Consider the following 12,289-nt stretch of genomic DNA (forward strand, 5'->3'; position numbering starts at 1 on the left):
GTCACAGATTCATGCATGGAATGACAGAATGAGAGCAAATTAAATGCATCCCCCCCCCTCATTTTATTTTGGAGGAAACTAAGATCCAGACTTACCAAAGGCCATACAACATAGTATAAGAGCCAGGACTAGAATCCAAGACTTTCCTCCCAGTTCTGTTCTTTTTAAACAACTGCTTCCTATTTGTCTGAGGCTTATGCTTAGAAAGAAGCCCGAAGTAGAAACCAGCAGTACAACTGGCCAAGGAGACCAGGAATGGTTAAGATGCAGTGGACAGTGGAGAGCAGGTTAGGTTGCCAAGGAAGGAGGCAGGCTCTTTCTATCACCTAATGCTGGCACGATTCATGAAACCAAGTCTTCAGGACCTTAGGAATGTTCGTTTTGTTCATAGTTTCTCCTGAGATGGAATTCCTCCCCAAAAATTTGTCCCAAGAGGAACTCTGCTGTCTCCTCACTTTACATCTTTTGCTTTTTACCAGCATGGCAGTTCCCAACCCACTGTAAGTGCCCTCTGCTGGAATAACAAACTGACTAGTGGGTGCTATTGGTTTGTCATTGCCCCGGTTACAGGCTTCAACTGCTTCCATGGCTCTGCTCTGCTATCACAGTTGTGGTAAGTAGAAGTCACAAAGGCAAACAAGTATGTAACACTCAAAACCAGTTTCCCACTAACTCATATTCCTTTTTACAGTGTCATAAATTGAGTATGTCTCTCACCTCTCCCTTAAATAACAGCATTTATTGAGCACACTATATCACAAACACTATGCAAAGTATTTTACAACACATTAGCTCACTTAATAAATTAACCCCGTAAGAAATGCTTGGCCACGGGCGCCTGGGTGGCTCAGTTGGTTAAGCGACTGCCTTCGGCTCAGGTCATGATCCTGGAGTCCCAGGATCGAGTCCCGCATTGGGCTCCCTGCTCAGCGGGGGGTCTGCTTCTCCCTCTGACCCTCCCCCCTCTCATGTGCTCTCTCTCTCTCATTCTCTCTCTCAAATAAATAAATAAAATCTTTAACAACAACAAAAAAAGAAATGCTTGGCCACGCATAAGGGTCAGTCTTCAGTGAATGCCAAACTTTTCCTGAGAGGATGCATTTAAGGACCAATAGGAAATCCAACACTCCTAGGTGGGGTGACCAACTGTCCCACATTGCCCAGTACTGAGGGAGTTTCCTGGATTGCAGGACTTTCAGTGCTAAAACCAGGAAGAATTGGTTACCCTGCTCCTAGGAATGGGGTATAATAGTTAATTGGAATAGTTAATCTGAATTAGTTAATTCCAGATACATTGTCCTTCTTGAGATTCAAGATGGTGCTCAGATCCAGATTTTTTATTTAATCTTTAGGTCACAAAACAGATAAATTCCACTTTGTGAAGGGAAAAAAAAAAGTTAATCTCATCCAAGAAAGGAGAGTGTTTTTTTTTCCCTCAATTTATTAGAAAGGACTATAGCATGGAATCGAAACTCTTAGGATATAGACAGACCTGGATTTCCATCTCTGTCTTTTTTTTTTTTTTTTAAGATTTTATATATTTATTTGACAGCGAGAGCAGGAACACAAGCAGGGGGAGTGCGAGAGGGAGAGGGAGAAGCAGGCTTCCCGATGAGCAGGGAGCCCGATGCGGGGCTCGATCCCAGGACCCTGGGGTCATGACCTGAGCCGAAGGCAGAAGGCAGACGCTTAACGACTGTGCCATCCAGGCGCCCCTCCATCCTGTCTTGCTAGTTACTAGTTATGTGAATTTGGACAAGTGGTTAATCTTCAATCTCTTTATAGATGAGGATGCTAGTAGCTACCTCATTGGGTTGTTAGGGAAGATTAAGAAAGGTAGTGATTCAGGGCGCCTGGGTGGCTCAGTCGGTTAAGCGGCTGCCTTCGACTTGGGTCATGATCCCACGGTCCTGGGATAGATCCCCACGTCGGGCTCCCTGCTCAGTGGAGAGTCTGCTTCTCCCTCTCCCTCTGCCTGCCTCTCTGCCTACTTGTGTTCTCTCTCTGTCAAATAAATAAAATCTTCAAAAAAAAAAGGTAGTGATGCATCCCAAGCTCCTAGCACAGTGCCTGGCACATAGTAAGCAAATGTCAGCCATTATCACTAGCCTAAACCTTTGTCCTCTACTGAGTACTCCTTTAACTAGACTCGCATGTATCTTCTCCAGAGCTACATTTCCTTTTTGCGTACCTTTTTAAAAAAAGATTACAAAAGCCAAATCTTGCTTGATATAATAAAGCCTTTCTAAAGAAAACAGAGTATCCTTCCCTCTCCTTCCCCTTGGGAAAACAGTATTTATGGAGCATTTACTATACAACAAGCACTGTAGGAAGCATTTTACAAGGCGCTGGCTCACCTAATTCCCACAACCCTATGATCTGCATACTATATTATTTCTTTTGAAAGATGAGGATCCTGAAGCTTGGAGATTTTATGTAACTAGCCTAAGGTCACCTGGGGTGACCAGGCCAGTAATCAAAGCCAGTCCATCCAGTTCTGAACTCCCTTTCTTTAGTATCTATAGAAGCCCGGTGGGGTAACTGCGCAAAATTGCACTTTGGGAGGGAAGAATGGCAAGACTCAAGAAACTTCCTGAGGTGACCCCAACTAAGTCCTGAGGGATGAACAGGCAAGCACCAGGCGGGGAAAGGGAGAGCATTCCAACCGGAGGTCAGAGCTGCAAAGCCCTCCACCTTTTGTTTCCCCTCTTTGACAGTGGGGACTTGGGGCGCAGAAGCCCTTGGCTCGCCCCACATCCACTCGCCTCTCTCCTCGCGCGCCAGTTTGGCACCCCAGCTTCCCGGCCCCCTCGTCCCTTTCCGGGATGGGAGCCCCGGAGGAGCTACCGACCGGAAACTGGCAGGGGGCTGGGGGCGGCGGGGCGTGTGTGGGGCCGAGACATCCAGACGGGCACGCGCACCGCAGGAAGGTGGGCCCCAACGTCAGACCCACGTGAGCTCGCTCTTTTTTCACACTCGGCTCGCCCACTCTTTCCTTCCCGCAAGAGTCTGACCCTGGAGAACTGCGCACCGAGGACCCAGGAAGCCGCGCACGGACCCGTCGCCGCCACCTCACCCTGACGCCGGCTGGAGCAGCCGTTACCAACCACTGCGCCTGCGCCAGCTGGGAACGACGCGCGAGGGGGCGGGGCCAGAGCCCGGGAGGCGCCGAGGTCGCCCGGGGGCTGGGCCGCTTTTCCACAGTTTAAAAAAAAAAAAAAAAAGGACCCGGAGAGCACGTGTCCAAAAGTTACCCAATCACATTTCCTACTCTGAAATCCCTGGCTGGGTTGGGCTCAGGATCACGTGATCTGAAAAGGTAAATATAGCCACGTGGTTTTTCCTCAACTGCAGCAAACCTTGGCGCCAAGATGTACCTTCGTTGAGCAATTACTTAATGAGCGTGTGCGATGTGCAAAGCACTGTGAAGATACTGTGGCTGCTGGGATGTAATCGCTACTTCAGAATACTCACAATTCAGTTTATTTATTCATTTAAGTCTCAGCCACTGTACTGGTGTTTCCCATATTCCATTTCTTTTGATGAGCACCCATCAGATGCTCATTGAAAGATTGTTAAAGGGAGGCGCCTGGGTGGCTCAGTGTGTTAAGCGTCTGCCTTCCGCTAGGGTCACGATCCCGGAGTCCTGGGATCCAGCCCCTGGACTGGACTGGGACTCCCTGCTTGGTGGGGAGCCTGCTTCTCCCGCTCCCTCTGCTGCTCCCCCTGCTTGTGCTTTCTCTTGCTGTAGGATGAATGAATAAAATATTTTTTTAAAGATTTTTTTTTAATTTGGGGGGCGCCTGGTGGCTCAGTCAGTTAAGCGGCTGCCTTGGGCTCAGGTCATGATCCCAGGGTTTTGGGATCAAGCCCTGCATCTGGCTCCATGCTCAGCGGGAAGCCTGTTTCTCCCTCTCCCACTCCCCCTACTTGTGTTTCCTCTCTCGCTGTCTCTCCCTCTGTCAAAACACAAGCAGGGGGACTGGGAGAGGGAGAAGCAGGCTTCCTTCAGAGCAGGGAGCCCGACTGGGGCTCGCCCAGGATCCTCGGATCATGACCTGAGCTGAAGGCAGGCGCTTAACCCACTGAACCACCTAAGCGCCCCTGAATGAATAAAATCTTTTAAAAAATATTGTTAAAGGGGGCGCCTGGGTGGCTCAGTCGTTAAGCGTCTGCCTTCGGCTCAGGTCATGATCCCAGGGTCCTGGGATGGAGCCCCGCATTGGGCTCCCTGCTCCGCGGGAGGCCTGCTTCTCCCTCTCCCATTCCCCCTGCTTGTATACCCTCTCTCGCTGTGTCTCTCTCTGTCAAATAAATAAATAAAATCTTAAAAAAAAAAAATTGTTAAAGGGATTAGTTTTCTCTCTCCCCCAGCCCTGGGGATAATGAAAAAGAGGTAGGTTTTTACCTCAGAAGATATATTATGCATTTCAATCTGGCACAGAGTAAATAATCAGTTGTTAATCATTCAGGTCTTATGGTGTTCACTCCCTAGAAATAGCCCTCTAATTCAACTTCCAAGGCTAGAAGGAATGATGCTCACAAAGAACTAAGAAGAGACTTAGAGACACAGAGAATGAAACAGTCTCCAAACCTGAGGCCTTTCAACAAAGAGCTTTATTGGAGGAGACAGGGTAAGGTGAAGGCTATGCGGTACATAGGGATGATGCTTTCCCGGGGGGATGCTCAATCACTAACAGTACTTCTTGGTGTCCAGGTTCTTGTGCTTTTTGTTATATGGGGCCTTTGAAAAGCAGATGGCAGCACTGCGGTCGCAGTTGCAGATGAAGGCCTGGCACTCTTTGTTTTTGTCTGTAAAAGAGCAAGAGGAGAGGACTGAGCCAAGGTAGATCCTGCTTTGTCCAATCTGGGGGCAGGAAGAATTAGCTGGAATAATCTTGTAGCCATTCTATTGATACAAATTTAGGGTTGACAGATTTAACAAATAAAAATACCAGACTATCAGATAAACAATAAATGCAATGTCTGGAATGTAGAATAAAAAAAAATGTTCATTGTCTATCTGAAAGTCAAATTTAATTGGGCAACGTGTGTATAATCTGGCAATCCTACGCGTGATGGGTGCCTTTTGGGAAGTCCTATTTGACTTAAAATGAGCTTTTGGGGCACCTGCGTGACTCAGTCAATTAAGCATCTGCCTTTGACTCAGGTCGTGATCCCAGGGTCCTGGGATGGAGCCCCACATCGGGCTCCCTGCTCAGCGGGGAGCTTGCTTCTCCCTCTGCCCCTCCCCCTGCTTGTGCTCTCTCTTTCAAATAAATAAAATCTTTAAAAAAAAGAGCTCTTAAAACTCATATAGCTATAGATCTCTGATAACGTAGGCAAGCAACTTTAAAGCAATATGGAAGGGCGCCTGGGTGGCTCAGTCGGTTAAGCGTCTGCCTTCGGCTCAGGTCATGATCCTGGGATCCTGGGATCGAGTCTCGCATCGGGCTCCCTGCTCCTTGGGAGCCTGCTTCTCCCTCTCCTCCCCCTTGTGCTCTCTATCTCACTGTCTCTGTCTCTCTCAAATAAATAAAATCTAAAAAAAAAAAATTAAAAAAATTAAAAATAATAAAATAATAAAAATTTAAAAAATCTTAAAAAAAAGGCAATATGGAAAACACTAAAACATATACTCAAGGCAGCAAAATATTGTACATCTCACCTTAGTGAAGTTTAGCAAGGCAATTTCTCTACTTTATAGCACATATTTAAAAAATTACAAAATGTTTTTACAGTAGAATATTATATAGATATTTAAAATAATTAAGTATACCCATATGTGGAAATGTTTCCAAGATATTTTACTAAAGGAAAATGAAGGGCAATATATCCAACTGGTTATTTTGGGAGGTAGGATTATAGGCATCTTCTTTCTATGATACACTTCTGAAGAGTTTGAAATTACATTACTTTGGCCTTGTTTGCCTTTTTAACCAAAAGAAACAACAACAATAACTTTTAAAATGAGTTTCAATTTTGTTACCCATAATTTAATTACGTACCTCTACTTACATTCAGTAATCTTTTATTTTATTAAAAGATTTTATTTATTTGTCAGATTGAGAGAGAGAGAGGGAGTGAGTCAAAGAGCACAAGCAGGGGGAGCAGCAGGCAGAGGGAGAGGGAGAAGCAGGCTCCCTGCTGAGCAAAGAGCCTGATGTGGGGCTCGATCCCAGGACCCCGGGATCATGACCCTAGCTGAAGGCAGACGTGAAACGACTGAGCCACCCAGGCGCCCCCTGGTAATTTTTCTCTTGGCCGGGGCGCCTGGGTGGCTCAGTCGTTTCGCCTCTGCCTTCGGCTCGGGTCATGATCCCAGGGTCCTGGGATCGAGCCCCGCATGGGGCTCCCTGCTCCACGGGAAGCCTGCTTCTCCCTCTCCCACTCCCCCTGCTTGTGTTCCCTCTCTTGCTGTCTCTCTCTGTCAAATAAATAAAATCTTTATTTAAAAAAATTTTTCTTTCTTGGCCTCCTGGATTTGAGTTGTGGTTATTCCAAGATTGTATGTACAGTTTTGAAAAATGGGACCCGTCTGTGGGTGCGTAGTAGAGAGTAGTGCAAATCCAGATGCTGGCCTAGCATGACAATACCCTTCACCTCTCTGAATCGTCTGCTCTTCAGAACTACCTTCCTGGACGGACATACTTCACCAGGAGCTCTGCATAACTTAGTGGTTAAGACCAGAACCTTTGATATCAGAAACAACTGAGTTCAAATGCTGGCCCTTCCACTTAGAAGCTGTGTCATTTGGGGCAAGTAGCTATTTTGAGTCTCAGCTTCCTCACCTGGAAAATGGGGTTATTAAAACCTTAGCCTAGTACCTGGGAGGTAATAAGAAACTCATAAATGGTAGTTCTAAACTCTTTTTTATGAAATAACGAAGCTGTATAGCATGGCAGTTAAGAGCAGAGACTTTGGAGTCATATAGACCTGTGTTCAAAACCAAACACCACCATGTATGAGCTGTGTGCCCCACGGCAATTGGCTCAGCCTTCTGAGCCTTCGTTTTGTCATCAGTTAAATGGGTATAATAATAATACCGATCGCCTAGGGTTTTTGCCAGGATTCAAGGAGACACAGCCTTGCGCCAACGAACTGATTGATAAATGGTGGGTATCATTACTATTTCCTCCCCTGTCTATTGAGGGCTGACAAGCCAACAAGAGACTAAACATACCACTGCAGGTGATCTCAGAGCCAGAGCATGAGTATGAGTAGGTTTTGGTGTAGGCGTTGTCCAGGAGGAATTTACAGCTGTCCAGTTTCTTGGCTTCTGAGTAGCAGTGGTCGTGCGTCTGGCAACACCTGGAGAGGGGCAGGGAAGCAGGTCAGCCTCGGGAACAGGTAGGGATGATTTAGCTGACATGCTCCGGAAGATATTGGTCCTGTGGCTTGAAAAAAACTTTAGTCCTTCATGTTTATTTATGGCGATTTAAAAATGGTCGCAGGCATATAGTACAATCATATATTCTGAAGATGCAGTGGGAGTCTTAACCCCTGCTGGGGGGTTAAGAGGACAATTGAATCTTCTCTGCAGTGTCTTGTGTTGCGATGTTCTGCCACTAGGGGGCAGCAGCACCCGCTACTACTTAAATCTCCAACCTTTCGCTTTTTCCTCCTGATAGAGCATTGGATTCAGGGTCCTCTTGGAGCATGTTTGTTTATGACAAGAGGTGAAAATACGTTATCTTTAGCAAATATGCAAATCCCCTTTCTGTGCCTCCTCGTGAGATCCTTGGATTGTGCCCTCCCCCCACTCCACGGTCACTCCGCCCTCTCTGCCGATCGATCACTCACTTGTCCAGTTCATCCACAGGGGTGCCGGATCCACCCAGGCCACAGTAGCAGCCGTAGTTGTTGTACTCCTGCAAGGGGTTACTGCTGGGGATCGTGCACTTGATCATGTTGCGGAACTGCCACACTGCCCGCGGGCTGATGCCCTCATCGGCAGCGGCCACTGCAAGAAGACACAGCCAGAGTTTAAATACGTCCTGATTATCAGCTCCGCCAGCGCCCAGGAGCCCCGCTCACTGCTTGCCTGCTCTCTGGCCCCACGCTGCCCCCCGCACCCCACCAGCTGCCTCCTCGGAAGAGAGCTGGATGCAGGAACCTGGTAATGTGAGTAGGGATTTTTTTCTTTTTGTAAAACGTTTTAAAAAATAATTTGTTATTGAGATAAAGTTCACATAACATAAAATTCACCATTTAACCACTTAAAATGTACATTTCAGTGGTTTTTAGTATACTCACAGAGTTGTGGAACCATCACCACTCATTCCAGAACATTTTCATCATCCCCAAAAGAATACCCTGTACCCATTAGCGATTGTTCCCCATGCCCCTCTGGCAATCACCAAAATGCTTTCTGTCTGTATGGATTTGCCTCTTCTGAACACTTCATGTAAATGGAATCATACAACATGTGGGCTCTTGTGATTGGCTTCTTTCACTTAGCATAATGTCTTTGAGGTTCATCCACATTGTACCATATAACAGTACTTCATTCCTTTTTTTTTAATTTTTTTTTTAAGATTTTATTTATTTATTCATGAGAGACAGAGAGACAGAGGCAGAGGGAGAAGCAGGCTCCCCGGGGAGCAGGGAGCCCGATGCGGGACTCGATCCCAGGACCCTGGGATCATGACCTGAGCCGAAGGCAGACGCTTAACCGACTGAGCCACCCAGGCGTCCCACTTCATTCCTTTTTATAACTGAATAGTATTCCACTGTATGGACAGACCCACATTTTGTTTATCCATTCATCACATGATGGACATCTGGGTTTATAATTTTTGGCTCTTATGAATAGTGCTGCTATTAACAGTTGCGTCCTAGTTTTTGTGTGAACATATGTTTTCAGTGAGGTCCCCATTATTTATCCAACAAATATTTATTGAGCACCTACAATGGCCCAGTCACTGCCCTAGGAACTGGAGATACATCAGCGAGCAAATAGAAAATCTATAACATCATTGAACTTATGTCCTAGTTGGGGGAGAAACAAATAAGCAATAAATGAAATAAATAAGGGAATTGGATATTGTGTTAGAGGGTGGAAAAATTGGAACATGGTAAGTGGGATCTAAAATGGGTTAGGTGAGGGGCGCCTGGGTAGCTCAGTCATTAAGCATCTGCCTTGGGCTCAGGTCATGATCCCAGAGTCCTGGGATCGGGATCGAGCCCCGCATTGGTCTCCCTGCTCAGTGGGGAGCCTGCTTCTCCCTCTCCCTCTGCCCCTGCTTGTATTCCCTCTCTCACTGTCTCTCTCTCTAATAAATAAATAAAATCTTAAAATAAAATAAAATGGGTTAGGTGGGGAATGGTGGGGTTGAGATGGGGCAGGAGTATAAGGAGTAGTCAGGAGACCTGGGTGGCCTACCATCCTCAACAGGACAAGCTATTTTCTGCCTCAGGGCCCATGCACCTGTTGTTTCCTCTACCCAGCATGCTTGTCATCTCACTTTTCAAAAAGCTGGAGGATCTTGGTTTAAATGCCACCTCCTCAGGGCACCAGGGTCATGGGATTGAGCCCTGCATCGGGCTCCACACTCGGTATGGAGTCTGTTTGGGATTTTCTCTCCCTCTCCCTCTGCCTCTCCCCCTGCTTTCTCACTCTCTCTCTCAAATAAATAAATCTTAAAAAAAAAAAATGCCACCTCCTCTTTCTTGACCACCCAAGCCAAGTGGCTCTTCTGCTATCACTTTTCTTTATGTCCTTTGCTTCCTCGTATCTCTAGCAGTCTGTCTCCATCTATTTATTTAATGCTTCCTGCTCGCTGGACCATAAACTCAAGGCCTCAGGGCTTTTATTCCCCAGAGCCTGATGCATAGTAGGCGCTCTGTAAGTATATGATGAGTTATATGAATGAAATAATCAACACACCAATTAAGGAAAGTACCCGACACATAGTAGGTGCTCAATAAATATCTAATGAATATGTTTTTAAGAAGTTTGCTTGTAGCACAAGGTTTGGCACAGCAGACTCAGGAAGCAGGACCCCTTTACCTCATTTTCAGAGCCATAGCCTGTGAAATTTGGTGCCCTAAAGAGAAGAGGGCACTATATGATTTTGGGGTCCCCTTCAATCGGCTGCCAGGATCATCTCTTTGCCCCACACCTTGCCCTTTCTTCCTCTGATCTGTTGTGCGCACTGGAGCTGCTCCATATGTTTAAACCCCAGGGCAGGAGCACCTGGGTGGCTCAGCCGGTTAAGCGTCCGACTCTTGGTTTTGGCTCACATCATGATCTCAGAGTTGTGAGATGGAGCCCCGTGCTCAGGGTGGAGTCTGCTTAGGTTTCTTTCTCCCTCTGCCCCTCCCTCCTCAAATAAATAAATAAATCTTAAAAAACAATTAAACCCCAGGGCAAAGTAAGGGTGGCGGCTGGTCACTCTCCCCTATGAGCAGCCTCCATACTGGCAGCAGACAGGAGTGGCCTGGCCACCTTGCCCATCTCCAGACCTCCCTCCTGCCTCCCTGTTTTCTCTGTCTCTGATCCAGCCAGCTCTGCTCTTTGCACAGGCCAGACCTGCACACAGCTCTTCTCATGTGTGTGCCTGTGTATGTGTGCGTGTTTGTATGTGTTTGTGTGTGTGTGTGTGTGTGCGTGTCTGTTCCCTAGGCAAGGAGCATGGCTTTTTCATCTATGAGTCCTTAGTCTCAACCCAGAGCCTGATACATCGGAGCCTCTAATACATCAATGTGGAATGAATGAAAGAATGATGAATGAATGAGATGGGATCTGAATCCCAATGTATCTGATTCCATTCATTCATTCAATAAATGGCACCAACAGCTCTATCCTTGCTCTCATGGAGCCCATGCTTCTGTGGGGGTGGAGAATAAAAAGGAAATAAATTGGGACACCTGGCTAGCTCAGTTGGTAGAGCATGAAGTTCTTGATCTCAGGGTCTTGAGTTCAAGCCCCAGGTTGGGGTAGAGTTTACTTAAAAATAAATAAATAATTAGTTTAATTTAAGTAAAGCTTTAAAAAGAGGAACTGAATCAACAAGAAACAAGATACAAATTGCAGGCAAAGGTAGGTGCTGGGAAGACCCCATACCAAGGCCATGCGGTGGACAGAAAGGAGAAAGGTCTCTCTTCGCTCAGGTGGGCTGGTAGGCCCTTCTGAGAGGGATTGTCTGAGTTCGGACCTAAGGCTGAAAAGGTGCCAGCTGTGGGGGGGACTTGAGGGAACCCCAGCATGGGTTCTGTGAAGCCCGATAGAGAGCTCCAGGTCCAGCCTGCCCTGTTAGCTGTAGCCCCCAATCCCGAGGAGTGAGATCTTAGCACCGAAGGGACGGGACCGGGGAGACTTGCTTACCTATGAGTAGAGCAGCCAATATAAGGAATTTCATTTCGTTGTCAAGTTGGTGAGCAAGAGGAAGGACTAAAGTCACTTACGGCCTCCTGCTTTATACCCACACTGTGTCCCCAAGATAAGGCTGTAGTATTTGCTTTGCTCCAAACCTGCTCTGAGTTGGCCTTGACTATGTGGCCAGAATAACCCTTACCAACAAGCAAGCCCTGGGAGCAAGGGATCTTGGAAGTGGTGTATGTATTTTCATTAGCACCTTTTAATGGAAGAGATTATTTCTGGAGGTTGCATGGCTTGGAACCTTGACCCTCACCCCACCCTCTTTGCACTCAGCCTAATTCTGTCATTGCCTCCACGCCTTCTCATGGGCCTGGGTCTCAGCTGTGGGTCTCAGTGAGTAGTCCCTACCAATCATCATTTGGCAGATGTGTAAACAGGTTCAGAGAGGTGAGGTTGACTTGCCTGAGGTCACGCAGCCAGCAAATGGCAGAGCAGGGGCCCAAACTTAGGCATGTCTAATTCTTTTTTTTTTTTTTTAATTTTTTTTTTATTAAGCATGTCTAATTCTAAGGCACATGTTTTATTTTTCCCCACCACATTAATACTGCCCCCTCCCCCTTTCCCCAGTGTGGGTTTGTAAGGGGCTTTGGAGTTCCAAAGGCTTGGATCTGACTTGTAGAATAAAATAAATAAATAAATAAATAAATAAATAAATAAATAAATAAATAAATAAATAAATAAATAAATAAGGGGGTGCTTGGGTGGCTCAGTCGTTAAGTGTGTGCCTTCCGCTCAGGTCATGATCCCAGGCTCAGCCTGAGGAAAAGCTGAAAGTGGCCACACCCTGACGTGAACCCATACCTGCCTCTTCCCACTGAGCCCTTTCCCTCCACCCTGGCATGATTATGCCATGTCCGAGTCAGTACAGAATCCAGTGGCCTAATCCTAACCCGGTGGCTTCTGCTC

At 46.7% G+C, this 12,289-nt stretch overlaps 1 protein-coding gene across 1 annotated transcript; it reads right to left on the bottom strand.

The window, feature by feature from the left end:
- Positions 1–4,336: 4,336 nt before the first annotated feature.
- On the bottom strand, positions 4,337–8,326 carry PLA2G1B (phospholipase A2 group IB). The gene is made up of 4 exons (XM_064577692.1): positions 8,323–8,326; positions 7,804–8,008; positions 7,184–7,311; positions 4,337–4,812 (listed from the first exon to the last, which is right to left on the bottom strand). Exons 1-4 carry the CDS (start codon positions 8,324–8,326, stop codon positions 4,694–4,696), a joined length of 456 nt encoding a protein of 151 aa, XP_064433762.1. The 3' UTR covers positions 4,337–4,693.
- Between the last annotated feature and the right edge of the window lie 3,963 nt (positions 8,327–12,289).

Source organism: Mirounga angustirostris, unplaced genomic scaffold (genome assembly GCF_029215605.1).
Source record: "Mirounga angustirostris isolate CCGP_5_RB_7025 unplaced genomic scaffold, mMirAng1.0.hap1 SCAF_14, whole genome shotgun sequence".
Taxonomy (NCBI): Eukaryota; Metazoa; Chordata; class Mammalia; order Carnivora; family Phocidae; genus Mirounga; species Mirounga angustirostris.